The following is a 19047-nucleotide window of genomic DNA, read 5'->3' on the forward strand; positions in this document are numbered from 1 at the left end:
AAGCACGTTCTTGTGCCTTTTAAGCACAGTTAAGCACAATTTCCCCAAATGGTTAGGTTTTAACTGCATTGAAGGATTTTGAGCTAACTAAGCCTTTTCTTTGATCTCTTCAGATATTGTGAGGGATTCCTTAGCAGGTAACCCATAAACACAACTCTGTCCCCTTTAACAGGCAAATTCAGAGTGGCCTTGAACATAAGGAAATATCCATCAGTAATACTTGCACCATCTCCCTTAATACTTAATAATTAATACTTAATGCTTGTACCATCTCCCTTAAATTTTTTCGTAATATCCTACCATTACCCTGAATCATCATCAAATTGATAGGCATTTGACATCTATGCCTTTTCATTAACAGTAAACGCAAACATTTTTGTGCTTCCCCCAGTTGAATGCAGTCTTGTTAATCGCTAAGCACTGAAAAACATCATAGTAGGCTTATCTGGTCTCTAGGTTTCAGCTTTTGTTTATTCTTTATTGACAAACTTAAAAAAAATCCTTCTCTTTTGAAAATTATTTCTTTATTCACTCCTTCTCTTTTGAAAATTATTTTCCTTCTCTTTTGAAAATTATTTCTTTATTCACTCCTTGTCAAATGACTCATTCCATCTGTACTTGTAATGTCCTTTATTTTCTTAATGCTTTCAGTTTTAAAAAAAATCATCTCTACTTTTGTTTCCATTTTTAAGCCTACGCTTTTACTTAACTGTTGCTGTCAACTCTCTTAATACCTCTGTACTTTTCTCTTTCGATGGGGTCAATGATATTCACAAAACAATTCAAAATTAAGTGCAAACATAGAGACCATAGCAACAAGGTGAGGGATGATGGGTGGATGAGATGAAAATGCCTGCTTGATTGTTTTCACAATATGTTGGTGGTAAGATGAATTGACACATTTGACCTGGAGAAAAATGCTCATAGGGTGGGCATTTAAAAATAGCTACTTTATGTAATGCAAATAGCTGACTTGCTCCTAATTTGACTTGATATAGAAAAAGACTATAAAGGCTCTAGCTCCTAGGAGAAAATCAGCTAATATATCCTTTTGTTTCACTCAAATACTCATTCCTTTCACCACACATTTAATGAGAACTAGATGACAGTCAATTAAAGGTTGTTGACAACCTGAAGCACTGATATTCTGTGTGAGTAGAGAGACCCATATGTTTAAGACAAACAGGTGGTACAGTTTATATACTGGTTAGAAAACTGAGAATCCCTAGTTTGTCTTGTTGCACAAAATTCCATCCTGTGGAAATGCGTCATAACACAAAGCCAAAATTTTGCTCAGAAAATAGTTTTGAAAATGTCCTAATACTGGATGATTACTCCCAGAAATATTAGAAGTGTGTGCCATAAATCGTGAAAGACAATTATGGTCTGAAAAAGACTTCAGGACAAATACTTCCATCCTGCATCTAGTACGTAATAAAGCTGAGGTGAATCCAACAAACTTGACTCCTGGTCTCCAGCCTCTAAAATTTACCACTCCCCAGGTCATCTTGTGTTTGTTGACTGAGTTTCCTAGTTTAGAAACATCTGTATAATTTGGAAAACCTATAATGTGGTTTCTACCACACTTGTCTCCTTTTTGTTTGTCTTGCCTTCCACTAACTTCTGCTTGTCCTTCGCAAAGATAATCTCAGAACGAAGTGTCGTTAGAACAAGAAAAGAAAAAATGTTTTGGAAGAGAGATCTTTTTATTTTTTTCAGCATAATGATAATGTATACGTCATGGAATGCTTACTTCAGTAAGTTTAGTGAGCATCCACCATCTTATATAGCTACATCATTAAAGAAATAGAAAAAAATTTTTCCTTGTGATGAGAACCCTTAGGATTTTCTCTCTTCACAACTTTCGTATGTAATGTATACCAGTGTTGATTATATTCATCTTGTTGTACATTACATTCCTAGTATTTATTTTATAACTAGAATTTTGTACATTTTTTTCAACTTTCATCCAATTCTTCCTTGCCTCTGGCAACTATAAATCTGATTTTATTCTATGAGTTTGTCTGTTTGTTTTTGAGGTATAATTGAACTACAACACTATGTTAGTTCCTGTTACATAACATAGTGATATGATATTTCTGTACATTTCAAAATGATCACCATGGTAAGTCTAGTTACCATCTGTTACTATACAAAGATATTACATAATTATTGGCTATATTCCCCACAGTGTGCATTTCATACCTGTGACTTATTCATTTTATAACTGAAAGTTTGTACCTCTTAATTTTCCTCACATATTTCTCTCTTCCCTAGATCTCCTTTCTTCCCTGGCAACTACTTATTTGTTCTCTGTAACTCTATTTCTTCTTAGTTGTATTTGCTCATTTGTTTTATTTTTTATATTGCACATATAATTGAAATAATACAATATTTGTCTTTGTCCCTTTAGGTCCATCCGTATTGTTGCAAAAGGCAATGTTTCATTCTTTTTTATGGCTGAGTAATATTCTATTATATATTACACCCCCCCCCCACATCTTCATCCATTTATCCATCAATGGGCATTGAGGTTGCTTCCATGTTTTGGCTGTTGTAAATAATGTGAACAACAGGGGTGTATATAACTTTGCAAATTAGTTTTTATGTTTTCTTCAGATAAATGCCCAGGAATGGAATTGCTGAGTCATATGGCAGTTCAATTTTTAATTTTAGGGAATCTCCATGTGGTTTTCCATAGTGGCTGCACCAATTTACATTCCTACCAGCAATGTTTGAGAGTTCCATTTTCTCCACATCCTCACCAACACTTTTGTTATTTGTTGATTTTTTGATTGTGGCCATTCTGACAGGTGCGAGGTGATATCTCATTGTGGTTTTCATTTGCATTTCATTGATGATTAGTGATGTTCAGCATCTTTTCATGTGCCTGTTGGCTATCTGTCTTTTCTGGGAAAATGTTGGTTTAGGTCCTCTGCCTAGTTTTGAATCTTTTTTTTTTTTTTGATGTTGAGTTGTGTGTGTTCTTTGTGTGTTCTGGCTATAACCCCTTCTTAGTTATATTTTTGCAAATATCCTCTCCCATTAAGTTGGCTGCCTTTTTGTTTACTGATAGTTTCCTTTGCTGTGCGAAGCTTTTTGTGTGTGTGATATAGTCCTGTTTGCTTATTTTTGCTTTCGTTTCCCTTTCCTGAGGAAACATATCCAAAAATATGTTGCTTAAGACTGATGTCAAATAATTTACTACATATATTTTCTTCTAGTCTTTTTTTTTTTTTGGTTTGTTTGTTTTAGGTCTTACATTTAGGCCTTTAGTCCATTTTGAGTTTATTTTTGTATATGGGGTGAGGAAGTAGTCCAGTTTGATTCTTTTTTGTGCAGCTGTCCAGTTTCCCCAATACCATTTATTAAAGTGGCTGTCTTTCCCCCATTGTATATTCTTTTTTGTTTTGGCTGTGCCTGTGGCATGTGTAAGTTCCCAGGCCAGGAATAAAACCCACGCCACAGTGGCGACCCAGGCCGCTGTAGTGACAATGCTTGATCCTTAATCTGCTGCACCACAGGGAACTCCTCTATTGTGTATTTCTGCCTCCTTTGTCATAGACTGATTGACCATAAAAGTGTGAGTTTATTTCTGGGCTCTCTAGTCTGTTCCATAGATCTGTGTCTGTTTTTGTGCCATACAACTTTGATTACTATAACTTTGTAGTATGGTTTGAAACCAGGGAGCATAATACCTCCAGTTTCATTCTTTTCTCAGGATGGCTTTGGCTATTCAGTCTTTTTTACTTCCGTACAAATTTTAGAACTACCTGTTCTAGTTCTGTCAGAAACACCATTGGTATTTTGATATGGATTACATCAAGTCTATAAATTGTCTTGAGGTGTATGGTCATTTTAACAATATTAATTTTTCCAATCCATGAATTTGGTATATCTTTTCATTTTTTGGTGCTATCTTCAACTTCTTTCATCAGTGTGTTATAGTTTTCTGAGTATAGATCTTTTATCACCTTAGTTTGATTTATTCCCAGGTATTTTTTTCTTTTGCATGTGATTGTAAATGGAATATTTTTCTTAATTTCTCTGATAATTTATCCTTAGTATATACAAACATAACATTTCTGCGTATTAATTTTGAATCTTGCAACTTTGCTAAATTCATTGTTGAAGTCTTAGATTTTTGATAATGTCTTTAGGATTTTCTATGTATGGTATCTTGTCATCTACAAATGGTGGCAGTTTTACTTCTTTTTCAATTTGGGTTCCTTTTATTTTTATTTCTTTTCTTTTCTGTGGCTAATATTTCCAATACTATGTTGAATAAAGATGGAAATGGAAAGAAAGGGCATCCTTGTCTTGTTTGTTCCTGATCTTAGAGGAAATGATTTCAGCTTTTCACCATTGAGTATGATGTTACCTATGGGTTTGTCACATACGGCCTTTGTCACACTGAGATTTCTTTCTCTTCATAACCACTTTGTGGAGAGGTTTTTTTTCTTTCTTTTTTTTAAATCATTAATGGATATTGAATTTTGTCAAAAGCTTTTCCTGTATTTATTGAGATAATCATCTGATTTTTATTCTTCAATTTATTAATGTGGTTTTTCACATTGATTGACTTGTAGATATTGAATATCCTTGCATCCCTGGGATAAACCCCACTTGATCATGGTGTATGAGCCTTTTAATGTATTGCTGGATTTGGCTTATTAATATTTCATTGAGAATTTTTGCATCTGTATTCATCAGTGATATTGGTCTGTAATTTCTTTTTTTTGTGTGTGATATCTTTGTTTGCTTTTGGTATTGAGGTGATACTGGCCTCATAGAATGAGTTCAAATGTGTTCCTTCTATAATTTTTTGGGATAATTTGCGAATAGATGTTAATAGGTATTCTTCTCTAAATGTTGGTAGAATTCACCCATGAAGTCATCTGGCCCTAGACTTTTGTTTGTTGGGTATTTTTAAATTACTGATTCATTTTCATATTGGTAATTGGTCTGTTCATATTTTCTATTTCTCCCAGATTTAGTCTTGGGAGATTATACTAACTTTGGGTTTTGTTTGTTCTTCTTTGTCTACTTCTCTTACATGTAAGATTAGGTTGTTTAAAAGCCACACATACACAATCCTACATGATTTTCTCCCCCAAGGCCCCCATCCCATGCTCTCTTTACTCAGTTTCACTGGTTTCCTTCACATTTTTTTTTAACATACCAGTGATGTTTCTGCCTTAGGGCTTTTGCATTTGTTTGTTCTCCCTGAATGCTCTTCTCCTAATATCCTAGATATTTATATACTTCATCACATCCTTCTCAGTAAACTCAAATGTCACCTAATCACTGAGAACTTACTTAGCCACCTGTTGGAAATTCACCCCCAACCCTTACTCACACACTTTGTCTTGTTTGCTTAGTATCTCCAGTAGAATTTGAGGGCAAGATATTCCCTGCTCTCCTCCTCCCTGGCCCCCACCCCATTCTATCCCTGGTGCCTGGAACAGCACTGGGCACAGAGAAAATGTTCAATAAATATTTGTCAAATGAATTGAATAATGAGTGCTGTTCAAAGGAGGCTAGTCAGTTTCAGTTACAAAAAACAAAACAAAACAAAACGGCAATTCTCAAAGGATAACATTAGAGTCTTTCTAGCTATATAGACAAGCAAGCATAAGTAGGAAGATTGCAGGTAAGCACTCGTTGAAATTCTTCCTGGAAAAATTTATGTTCTTTCAATTCAATAATCATGTGTACTTGTTAAGTACATTATAAAGTAAATATGTGTTAGGGAAATAACAGATCATCTTTGAAATATCTGTTTTTCAAAATTTCTCCTTTAAGTCTGCTCTGTCTGTTGTAGAGAAATGCAAATTACGCATGGCACAAATTGACCTTTCTTTGGAATACTTTTTCCTTATTATGCCATCATTCCAAATGTGAAGAATAAAATGCTGCTAAATAAAAGATTACTTGCTGTCTTAAGTAGTACACAAGGGTTGTTTTTTCTGTTTTTGTAGTCCTGGCAAATTATCCAGAAGATTAATCTTTGAAAAGCCTTTTATTATATCTGTAGAAAACATTATTTCAAGCAATACTCTCATGAAAGTAATTCTCCATGCATCATTCAAGAGAATCTTATAGAAAAATAAGATAAATATGAATCTCTACCCTACATTGAGTGTGAATTTTGGATCTCTTATGTCAGTGATGTACACCTTCGAGGGGACCATGTTATAGACAGAGGTATGGCCTTTACCACAGAGGTGGTATTGTCACCACTTGCTCCTCCCTCTGCTATGGGCAAGGCCCCTCCTCACTTCAGAGCAACTTCTGCCAGTCCTTTTTCCAGATCCTGGGCCCTAAGTCCACAGTGACTTCTGACTTCTACACTTGCTTCAAAATGGGGCAATTTAAGACAAAGATTCCTTTCATTAGGGGAAAAACAACTTCATCCTAGTCCAAATCTCTGTGAAATCTGACATTTATTTATTAAGAATAAGAAATTTATCTGTAGGCCACTAGATTCTTCACTGAAAGAATAATCATCTTTTACTGGATGCCGCTGTTTCTCTTCTATTCTTAATGGAGTGAATATATAATTTATCATCCAAATAGGGACATGTTTGGGATTGCAAAGGAGGTCACTATTAATAATTATACGTGGAAAACAATCGTAACCTAGGATTATGTGAGGCAAGTAAGATCATATAGTCCCTGATTATTAAGGAAAATGAAATGATAACTTAATTGAAACCATGTAATGTGCTAAGTGCTTTATTTATATTATCCCACTTTCAAAGCCATCGCTGATGTGGAATGTGGGCACATTTTTAGCAATGAATTTGCTCTGTGACATTAACCCAAGGAGTTAACTTAGGATTAGAATTTTAGGAACTCGATTCAGGACAGTTTACAATAAGAACTATTGATTGAACTGTCTGGAGGAAATGCAGTAGATACAGGTTTTGGCCAAAAGCCAAATGTTAAAATCAATACTTGACTGAAGTCCGATATCACAAGAATAGAAAGAACTTTTTAAGGCAAGATTAAATCTTAAAACTTACCAAATATTTTAGAAGTCAAGTTTTCAAAGTTTGACACTCTGGCGAAGGAGACAGAATTTATTAGCACCGTCAGCTGATGGACAGTTTCTGTGGTCCCTGTGTGGCAGGCCTGCAATCTGAAAGAGATGCTCGCTTTATTCAGAGTAATGTTCAGTGCACAGTATGAGAAACATGCAATTCATCACTCAGTGAATCTCAGAAATCCCGGATCTGCAGCTATTGAAAATATTTCCCAGTCTATAGCAATTATTTTGACAAGGTTTTGTGTTTTTTTTTGGTCTCCATAGACTAAAACTATAAGGAATTCACTTCTTCAGTTTGAATTTTGATTAGCGAGAATGAAGTGTGCACTGAGCTTCTCTTGTTTCTCTAACATTTTCTTCTTTTCCCACTTGTAATTTATTCATTCAGTCGATCAACATTTGTCAAGCACCTGTTCAATGTATCAGCCATAGTTTCAGGAAGGGATACAGCATGAACAGAGGACAAAAATCTCTCTCCTTGTGGAGTTTATATCTGGGGCTTGGGGAGACAGATGATAAGCAAAACTATAAATAAAACATATAGCATACAAATAGTCTTAAGTACTATAGAGAAGAATAGAGCAGTTAAGGATGCAAGGAATTCTTTGTTATGACATGGTCATGATGATTTCTTATGATGTTGATGATGTTGTTTATAGAGTTTTTCTTTCTCATGGAATTTAAAATTTTTATTTTATTTAAAATTTTTTTCAGCTGCAGCAGTGGCATGTGGAGGTTCTTGGGCCAGGGATCGAACCCATGCCACAGCAGCAACCAGAGCTACAACAGTGTCAATGCTGGATCCTTATCCCACTGAGCCACCAGGGAACTCCTCTCATGGAATTTGTTAAGATATGAACAGTTCCCAGCTATAATTTTTTCCTATGAACGACTCATCTATATGGAATTAAATAACTAAAAATTAAATGTAGTTCTTAAAGGTTATTTTGTTTAATATTTTGATTGCTGACACATCAAACAGTTCTACAAAGATTTAAGTTTTCATGTAATCTCAACTCTTATTTTGCCTTATATTATTATTTAAAATTTTATAAGTATTTATTGGCAGAAATGATTTTTTCTAAGGTTATCTCTCAAGCACACTCTTAATATTTCCTTTAGCCAACAATTTATTCTCCTCTGTCATCAATAATTCTTTATAATTGTGTGCATAAAGTTAACAGCTTTCACAATAAATTTATTATTGCAGCATTTTCCTTTTGCAGTATTAATGATACATGTATACTTCAACTGACAAAATTTCGACATGAAAAGCACATAAAGAGATTTGTACTCCGTTTACTTCTAGGTTGCTTGTCAGAATTTTAAACTGCATATTCAGTTATAAACAGCAAACATTAATGACATTTCCTGTTTGAGTTGCTTCCATCAACACCCTGTTTACACATGATGGTGATGAGCGTGTTCACACAAGCATATGTCATATGCCCATTCAGGGAGGCTGGAAATGGCTTTGAACTGGATGTTTAGCTGAGTCTAAAGCTGAAGTGTAACGATAGAATTTGGCCAAATACTGAGACCGAAGTAGAATTCTCCTTCACCTCTACTTTCCCAAATTCAGTCATTCCTCAGAAGGGGCACAGTCGTGTCAGGCATTGGAGTGGTAGCCTCCCAACTTCGCTCCTGTCTGATGGCCAAAGGGATGAACATGGCATCCGCGAGAGTCTCAGCAACGGTCACACTGATACTGGCCACTATCAATTGAGTGGTTGGGTTTTCACCCTTATTTGTCTATTTAGTTCCCCCCAAAACCTCAGTCTTGCTGGCATAGTAAGCCAGTGGGGTCTTCTTGGCTTGGCTGTTATATGCATGGCTTTCACTGTGGGGTGAGAGGGAGGGAGGTGAGAACCTGAGCGTGTTTTTAGCAAGTGGCTCCCAGGCTTCCTAAGTACTTAAGTTCATGATGCAACTGCAGCATCACTTGATATGAATTCGAATCATAAAAAGCATCTACATTTTAACTCCAATACTCAACTCACACTCAACTGAAACTTAATCATCTGCAGATTTAAACTAGAATTTTAAAATGGATTTACTTTTGCTTTTTTACCCCCCTGATTTTATTGTCTTGCCACAAAGGAGAAGCAAATAATCAGCAACATCAGAGTGAAGCACGAGAAAGGGGGTGGGAACCAAATTTGTTAAAATTCTAAAAGCTGACGTATACCTTCTCAGTAGGACCAACTGCAGGTTGGGTGGAGGTGAAATTTGATTTTATATCCCCAAACTTTAGCAAAGAGGCAGGGAAGAACTCAGTAAAAATCATGACTACTCTTTCTAGCGTGACCACTGCTCTTACTGCTGGGAGTGCTATTTTCAGTAGTGCTTTTGTTGCTGCTGCTACAGCTGTACAGCTGAGGAGTGAGTGGCGGTCCTTCTCAGGCGTGGGGAGTGAACATACTTCTGTATTGTGGTCCCTCTTTGGCCACCCTCCAGACATGGATGTGGCAGAAGGAAGGTGGGAAGGCCCTTTGGTTGGAGAGAAGCATTCAAAAGTTTATGATAAGAAAAGCACTCCCATATTGCAAATGGAACTATGAGTATTATGAATTTGCTGTTAACTCTTGGATTTTTAAAAGGATTGGTACACATTAGACACTTTCTGCTTCTGTCAAGTATTTAGTTTTTCTTGCTAAAGGTATGACTGCTTCTGAGCATGATGGTGCTGTAGGAAAAGATGTGAATTTGAGTCCATCTAACACACATTTAGTTAATAATTAAGCAATTTATAAACCTCTTGAACTTGAGCGTCTCTTGGCCTGAGTTTGATTTTCATTGTAAGTTTAGGATAATATAATCAGTCTAGCTTCTTGGTTTTTTTTTTTTTTTTTTTGAGAATTAAAAGAGGAAGCCAGTGTAAAGGTGATATGTAAGCTGCTAGGTATTATATTATTATGTGACTATTATAAATTTTTCTTCTGAATTTCCCATAGCACTTTGTGCTGGATGGAAAGTTTAGCTTGGTTCAGAGCTGAGAGCTATGGTCTGGCTGGAAGTAAAAACATCTGGGAGCAAAATCATGCCCCCATCACTTTGCTAATTATGTGATCCAAGTTAAATTACTGAAATAGTGATACACGGATTGGTTGGCCAATGGGGACTTTCTGAATAACACAGAGATCTCTACCTGATATTCTGTGATGGTCTATATGGGAAAGAATCTGAAAAAGAATGAGTGTGTGTACATGAATAACTGAATCACTTTGTTGTAGAGCAGAAATTATCACAATATTGCAAGTCAACTAGACTTCAATAAAACTTTAAAAAATGAAAAAAAATTTACTTAAAAAGAATCCTAATGCTCTCTAGCTCCAAGGTTACTTACTCGCTGTGAGAATTAAGTGGGAAAAGATCTAGGAAGACACCTGGTGTGTTGCAGGTGCTTGGCTGGTGTTTAGAAAGCCTTTCTTCAGGGAAGAGAAAGGTGGGGGTGAATCAAAATAGTCCTAAGCAGGCAGCATGCAGAGAGGAAAAAGCAGGTCCTGTCACGGCCCCAGGGCCGTTTCCTCAGAGGTGAATTGCGAGAAATAACGATAATTCCCTTGACTATCTCTTAGGGTTACTGTAAGGACTAAAGTGGTCAGATAGCACCAGAAAAGGAATAGGGGCTCGAATATGTATTCACCCCACAAAATTTAGAGTCATGTTTAGGATAATTCTCCTCATTCATGAGGGTCTGAAGCCACATCTAGTTCTGTTTGATGCTGACTGACTCTTTCTAGTGCTTGGGATGATGTTTTCACAAAAGTGTAGGTAATTCACAATGAAACTTTCCTGCCTCAGTTTAGGCTGCCTTTGGGGTAATGAAACAGAATTACAGAAGATGGAGGAGGTAAGGAAAGAACTACAGCTGGGGAGGAGGGGAGCAATGGTGTAGAAGCAGAAGTGACCCATATCCTAGAAACCTGGGAAGAGGAAGATCTTCATCCCAAGCCCTTCCCTCGCTTCTCCATTGAAACCTTTGTAAAGGGGAAGCCAACCTAAAAACTCCAGAGAAAGTGCCAAGTATTGGGAAGAGCACCAGACACTGACTCACTTTATTCATCTCTGTGTTGAGGTTGAACTTGTACTATATGCTCCATCTGCATGTTCCCTGTGAACTCTCAAGAATGCTCTCTGAGGTTCTTCCTGAAGCCCAGTAGCGTTCCCAGATTATGGAGTCAGTAAGTGGCAGAGCCAGGATTTGAACCCAAGTACGGTTGCCCCCAAATCCTCACCCTCAGGTTCTACATCCAAGAATTCAACCAATGGTAGATGGAAAGTGTTTAGAAAAGTTAAAAATTCTAGAAAGTTCCAAGAAGCAAACCTTGAACTCGCAGCACACTAGTGACTATTTACATGGCATTTGCATTGTATTTATAAAATTTACATTATACTTATATTGTATTAGATACGTTAGTATCTAGAGATGATTTAAGGAACGTGGGAGGAAGTGTGTAGGTTATTTGCAAACACTGTGTCATTTTATACAAGGGACTTGAGCATCCATGGGGTTTGGTATCTGGGGAGGGGGCCCCAGAGACTGAGGATTGACTGGTTTCCAGTATCCCTTCCCCTTTCAACTCTAAGCTTGGGTACCCCTGATAGCTAAAGATGTCAGAGCAAGCAGGTCTGTTTGGGGGCACCATTCAGAAGTGGTTTTTGTCACTGGGATTTGTTTTATTGGTCCTTCTAGAAGTGGGACTGCGGAATAAGCTCTTCTATTCCTGAAAGCTCAGGGAAGAAATGGAGTTGGTTTGTAACAGGCTCTGAATCCAAGGAGAAAGTTATGACTCACCTATAGAATAGTAACAGGGCCTCCATGTAAAAGGCAAGCAGAGGAGCAGCTGCTAGCCAGCTCAGGATGGGAAGGAGACCACAGAGATGCTGCTGTTTCAGACACTAAGGGAGTAAGGACCTTCACCACGCCATGGTGCGCTGCTCTGTCCCACAGTACCGAGAGGTAGACAAACTGGGAACTGAAAAGGTCTCAAGATTTACCAGTTGGAAGGCAGGTTGCTTCGCCGGTGCCTGAAATCATATCTCTTATCTCATTCCATTTCTGTCAAAAAGGATTTTGCCAGGGTGGTTCTTTGATCATGTCCTTAGTTTTGGGGAAGGACCCTCTTTTTCGCTGCTCTGTGTATTCTCAACTCCATACTGGTCATGTAAATTCCCTGGTCCCCGAGCTCAACCACCTGATTGTCAGATCACCATGAAGATGCAGTTCTGCTGCAGCCTAATAGTTCAACTGTCTCCAGAGTTAGGTGTCCAAGACTTTTCTGTAGCTGGATGTTTAAATAAATCAGTCTACAAGTACAATGATTATTTTCAGACATATTTCAGCTGCATGTGAGAGCTGATGTTTTTCCTTCTTTTAAAAAATAATATAAGTTACAGGTGTACAGCATTATCTGTGTACACTACAAATTGGCCAGCACCACAAGTCTGATTACTCTCTATTACCATACAGATGAGCCCTTGCACCCATTTCACCCACCCGCCCCCACCTCCTTCCCTTCTGGTAACCTCTAATCTGATCTCTGAACGTATGAGTTTGTTTTGGTTTTTTGTTGTTTTGTTTTGTTTTATATTCTCCATATAAGTGAAATCAGACAGTCTTTCGCTATCTGATTTATTTCACTTAGCAAAATACCTTCAAGGTTCATCCAGGTTGTCGTAAATGGCAGGATTTCATTCTTTTTGATGGTGGAGTAAAATATCATTGTGTATACATTCCGTATCTTCTTTATCATTTATCCATTGATGGACACAGCTTAATTTTATATCTTGGGAGTTCCGGTCGTGGCGCAGTGGTTAATGAATCCGACTAGGAACCATAAGGTTGCGGGTTCGGTCCCTGCCCTTGCTCAATGGGTTGACCATCCGGCGTTGCTGTGAGCTGTGGTGTAGGTCGCAGATGTGGCTCGGATCCTGCGTTGCTGTGGCTCTGGCGTAGGCCAGTGGCTACAGCTCCGATTTGACCCCTAGCCTGGGAACCTCCATATGCCACGGGAGCGGCTCAAAGAAATAGCAAAAAAAAAGACAAAAAAATAAAATGAAAAAATTTTTATATCTTGGCTGTTGTACATATAGTTGACCTTTGAACAAAATGGGTTTGTACTGCACAGGTTCAATTATACATGGATTTTTTCAATAAATACATGTAGGACCACACAAACTGAGGTGACTGAATCCACTGATGCAGAACCGCAGATATAGAAGGTTGACTATGGGACTTGAGCATCCGTGGACTTTGGTCCCCAGGCAGGTGCTGGAACCAATTCCCTGCAGACACCAAGGGACAACTGTAATGCTGCAGTGAACACAGGGATGCATATATCTTTTCAAATTAGAGTTTTTGTGTTCTTCTGATAAATACCCAGAAGTGGAATAGTTGGGTCACATGATAGCTATATTCTTAATTTTTTTGAGGACTCTCCATACAGTTTTCCCTAGTGGCTGCAGCAATGGGATGCTACCAGCTGCAGCTACCAGCTGATGTATTTTTTCTTAAAATTTTAAAAAATTATGGAATATTCCAATCATGCCTTCCGATGACTGGGAGAGTAAATTAACAGTAGTCTAATCACTGTGGATTAGTAAATTAACAGTAGTCTAATCACTCAGATGCTTTTGTGAGCTGGTGCTGAGGCACAGCTGCACATCACTGTGGGCAGGACAAGTGAATGAGTCTGTTGCTCACTTAACCTGCTGTTCTTCTCTCTATTTTCTCTCCTAGGAAACAGATGGAAGACTGCTGCGACCCCGCCCATCTCTTTGCTATGACTAAAATGAATTCCCCCATGGGGAAGAGCATGTGGTACGATGGGGAGTTTTTATACTCATTCACCATTGACAATTCAACTTATTCCCTCTTTCCCCAGGTTAGTATAGAGTTTGCTGCCTTTCAATACAATTTTGTATATGTCTTGATATCATCGGAAAAGGATAATTGAGTTTGCCTAACTAATCAGATCTACTTTTTATCTTCTTTCTTCTCTTCTTAATTATCAATGTCTTCCCTTTTTAGCTGTCATTTGTCTATGTGTGGAGAAATCACATAATGTTTAGATACAGGGGCAAAAGTGGGACATTATAGAGTAAGAGCAGCCTTCTTAGCCCTTCTGCTTTGAGTCATATGAGACTGAAAGAAGCAAGCAGAGAGAAGGAAGCAAGGACAGGGAATTGTGGAATTCTGATGTTTTGAAGTTGGCAGTGGAATGATCTTGAAGATTTGCAATACTGGAATGTTTTCTCAAGGCTGATGTTGCTCTTAGGGAGTGGGGACCATATGGTCAGAAGTCATTTCATAGAGCTCATGAATCTTAACCCTGTTGTTAAACCACTGCTATGAAGTACAAGAGTGGTGGATATGGAGAGAAAGTATTGGACCACTTTTAAAGTGGTCTAAATCAAGCTTTGCTTCCTTACTGTTTTTCTTTGTGGTTTCCTGAGCATTGGAATCAAATGTTTTTACTAAAATATATCTATGTAGCAAGCGGGGGTGGAGAATCTTTATTTCTAGGGAGCCCCAGTTGGGGAGGAGGGTGGATTTTAGGTGAAATTGCCACTAGGGAGAAAAAGAAAAATGAATCTCGGCCTCCTCGTCTTCAAGCCACTCTTGGTTGGGTCAGATGATTGTGCAAAAAGGGAATTCCCAGTCAGAGCTGGCAACCAGGACAGGACCTTTCACTTCTCTATATTAATAGCAAAGATGCCTCGGAGAAGGGATCCTGTAAGTATGAGGCACAGGTACTACCAGATCCAAAGTCACACCCTCTAGGACATAGCCCCTATTTTCTAGTTCATTCTTTGGTGTTTTAATCAAATTTTGTGGTTTTAGTGTATAACAATAAGGTTGAACATTTTTATTTTAAAATGGGAAATAGAAGGTTTAATTTCTGGCCAGCATCCTTTTTCTCTCTCCTTCATTTGCCCTTGGGAGGCTTCCTTGTGTCGAAGGGAATGACTAAGAGTCAGAATATGTAGGAGTGAAATTTCGTCTCCATCTCTTACTACCTCAGTGCCTTGCTAAGTCACCCAGCTCTTCTGAGACTCAGCTTTCTCATCCATACCCTGGAGAGAGCAGTATGTGTGCAACCACCTCACAGAGCTGGGGATCACTTTATATAATAAAAGTCCAGGTACTATGTAAACTACAAAAAATTTTGTAAGTGTTGTGTATTGATGTTGTCTCAGTTCATATATTGCGTCTTCAGGCTGAGGAGTGAAGCATATAATTGGATGTTTCATATTGGGCATTAGGCACTTAAGAAATCTTTAGGAAAATGAAGAAATGGGAATCAGGAGATGGCTCCTGAAATTACTAACTCTGAGACCCCACCACCCGAACTGTGGTTCAGGAATTGGCGGGCCCAGCTGCCACTGCCATTAGCATGACCACAACTGCCTCCAGCAGAAAAAGAAACAGGGCCAGCAGGATTGGTTTCAACTCAGGTCCTCTTCCCAAATCTCCCTCAAGAGCATCTAATGAGTAAGATGAATTTGTATCCAGAACACTAGTTGCAAAGAAGTCCAGGAGGGGCAGCATTTAAAAGCAATCAAGCTTTAGCAGGAAGCTCCAAACAGGATGGAATTAAGGTTGAGTAAGCCAATTCACAGTGCCTTCTCTGTACAAAAACTGTATCAACTCGCTATGAAATGAAGAAGAGATAAGGAAGCAATCTCTTTGAACAGCTCATCAAAAAGAAAAATTTTTAAAGAAATCCAAAATAGGATTTTTATAGATGAGGGCTCTTAGTCATACTAACTGACTTTTAACTTTGTGCTAGAAAATAGATTTGAAGAAGAGAGATCATGAAAGAAATACAAACTAACCTCCCATCTTATCTGTAAGTTGCAGTAGTAAGATAGCAGGAAACAAGTTTCTTTTTAAAGTGTATGTGCATGAACCCTGGCTCTTTGTGCCAGCTGCAAGACCAAGGAACCAGCCCTAAATAATAACAGACAAATGCTTTTTTTCTTAGAAAGCAAAAGTGACTGCATCATTGTGTGTGTGCATAGTATTACAAAAGCCTGAACCAGTTTGATGAGTAGACTTAAAAAAACTGCATGTGGCAGTTCCTGGTGGTTTAGCAGGGTAAGGATACAGCCTTGGCACTGCTGTGGCTGAGGTCACTGCTGTGGCATGGGTCTGATCCCTGACCTGGAAACTTCCACATGCCAGAGGCACAGCCAAAAAAAAAAAAAAAGTTATGTGTGTATTTTTCTGCTGAGGTTCTGAAATGATTAATTTCTAGAAACCCTGGAAAATCATTTTGCATCAACACAAACGTGTATATCCCAGTGCCCCTCTCATTTATTTGTGAAATAGTTCTGGTTTTGCATCAGGAAGTGAAATTGTCGGTTAATTGTCATGCTTCATTCACATTCCCCTTGTGAAGAAAGTTCTGTGTGCTGATTAGGCAGAAATGCAGGTGGGTGGGTTGGGCTCCATGTTGTCAGTCGAACAAAGCATCCTTCCCTTCCCTGCATTCAGCAAAATCATGCCAGATCACTCCTTCTCTAACTCAGGTATATAATTTTATATTATACCTTTAATTATGGATTTTAATATATTTAATTACATATCACACTTCTCCCCTAAATGCTTGGTATTTTGTCAGCTGCCATTACTGTGATGACTTCTTTGCCTATTTTTAGCCACTGCTTTTGTTGTTATTGTTGCCAAGATACAATCCAAGATTTTCTCTGTCATGTAGAAAGTTACCAGGTCTTGAATCAGGGCTGGAGGGTCCAGGAAGGGCACTACTGAGAGGCTGTGTACTTTGAATGCCACAAGAAATCTCCTTAGTATTTGGACCTCTTATGACTTCCTGTAGCTCAATTGACAGATTAGTTCACTTCTGCCTTACATGTGGTTATTTGCATAACCCATAACAACATAACACAGCTTTCTACAAGTCTTTATCCACTGATCTCAATGCCATCTTGTGAGCTTTTGAGGAAACTCATTTCTGTGCTTTGTGCGGTGCTTCCCACTTAATAGAGAAGTTCATCTCCAGATGCTCATGTTTGCCGAGGCCTCACTGTTCTGTGTCCAACCTGGGCTGGACCACTGCCGTGCCCTGGCTTGAACTATAGGAAACCAAGCAGGACAGTTTGATGCAGCTGTTTCCAACTGGCTCAATAATGTATTTTGGTGAAATATTTGTTGACTATTATTAGGCATGAAAAACTGAATTTTAATCCTTATGTAGGTTTTTTGGACTATGAAGTGTGTGTGTGTGTGTGTATGTGTGTGTGTGTTCAGAAGGGACAGTGTGATGGTAGATGTTCCCACTTTAGAATATTTGAGGATGTCTCCATGCCCTGCGGTGGGATCAACTCCTTCCTGCTCTGCCTTCCTTTTTAAGCCCATATGGTCCCACATTTGTAGATAATACCAAATAAATCCTATTTGGCCTAAGAATATTTTTGCCCAGAAAGAGTGTAAATTTCTCTTGAATGAGTGAGGGAGGAGCAGGAATGTTAGAAACCACAACTGCGCTGATATAATCTGGGAAATATTTCCTTTGGTGTAATAAAAAACATGGTTGGCCCACCATTCTCTTACATGGTGCTGGATAGTCACATGATATACAGCACAAACCAGACAAGTCCTTTTTCCTCAAAATAGCCACCCGAGGCCATATGTAAAGAATCACAAAACATCGTTGATGCACCTCAGACACTCATTTCCAGCTCCTCTGGTTGCCATAAGCTCCCTGACATGTTCATGGATCTCAGAGAAGTCATGTAATTGTTTTCAGCCTGAGTTTTATAATTTTCAGTTCAGGACTAGTAATGCCTGGTGTTCATATTTCAGTGTCATTATAAGAAACAAAGTTAAAATGAGATGATGGATGTAAAAGTGCTTTGTAACGAATTCACTATACAAGCATATAATAAAGTTGTTTTTTTAATTTGCCTAAGCATTAATGCATTTAAGCATTTCTTAGGCATCCTGGTAATACAAGGAACCAGTGTGTGAGGGGAAACACTAGAAAAGGGATCAAATCAATTTTTTAGACTGGGGAGTGGTGAGAAGAGAGAAATCCATTGAGTCTGGGACTTAGGGAAATATAAAGTAGTAATGGAGAATGCCTCCAACTGTGCCAGCTGTACATTTGTATCGTTAAAGTTGGATAATAATTATGGTCAGCTTCAAGTGCAATGTGAGGTAATTTTTTTTTTCTTTTTTTATGGCCACACCTGCGGCATATGGAAGTTCCCAGGCTAGGGGTCAAATCAGAGCTGCAGCTGTTGGCCTACACCACAGCCACAGCAACATGGGATCCGAGCCACTTCTGTGACCTACACCAAAGTTCATGGCAATGCAGGGTCCTTAACCCACTGATTGGAGCCAGGGGTCGAAACTGCATCCTCATGGACACTAGTTGGGTTTGTTACTGCCGAGCCACAACAGGAACTCCATAAATTATTAATTTCTAGTGAATTAGGTTTGTGTATCTGAACAATGGATTGACAGCCACTCTTCCTCACCTTGTCCTGTAACCGAGAGAATGAGAAGCGTGGGTCATCACAGGACTTCCAAATATGTTTCCAAAGGAAAGCATGTGATTAGAAGTGAGTGGCCTCACAGAGTAGTTGAAGGTAAACTGGAAGACACGTTTGTCATTTAAACTTAGAGATAATTACAAATCAAGTCCTTTCTCTAATGAAGATTCACAGGTTGTCTGTAGCCGAGAACAAAATGAGAATGAGATGTAAGGACTGATTTATTTCACCACGGTGTGCACCTTTCTAAAATATTTGACAGTGTGTAAAATTTAGGACAAAGATTATGGTCCAGACTTGTAGTTTTCCTGGAAACAATTGAAAAGGATGCATGACACCAATTACAGCTGAGTCACATCTCATCCCTCAGGTCTGATAAGAGGGATAACTTTTTTCAGGAGGTGTTAACGTTAATGTTGATTGACGTGACCGGGGGTTTTCCTGCACAAAAAGCTGGTATGTCTTTCTTTTTC

At 38.4% G+C, this 19047-nt stretch overlaps 1 protein-coding gene across 2 annotated transcripts in view; it reads left to right on the top strand.

Moving 5' to 3' along the window:
• ST8SIA1 (ST8 alpha-N-acetyl-neuraminide alpha-2,8-sialyltransferase 1) overlaps positions 1–19047 on the top strand; it is a 163107-nt gene that overhangs the window by 36427 nt on the left and 107633 nt on the right. For both annotated transcript variants that reach the window (XM_047787414.1, XM_047787416.1), the window contains exon 2: positions 13794–13938. In XM_047787414.1, coding sequence (XP_047643370.1) covers positions 13794–13938 — 145 coding nt within the window. The remainder of the gene's footprint in view (positions 1–13793; positions 13939–19047) is intronic.

This window comes from Phacochoerus africanus, chromosome 7 (genome assembly GCF_016906955.1).
Source record: "Phacochoerus africanus isolate WHEZ1 chromosome 7, ROS_Pafr_v1, whole genome shotgun sequence".
Taxonomy (NCBI): Eukaryota; Metazoa; Chordata; class Mammalia; order Artiodactyla; family Suidae; genus Phacochoerus; species Phacochoerus africanus.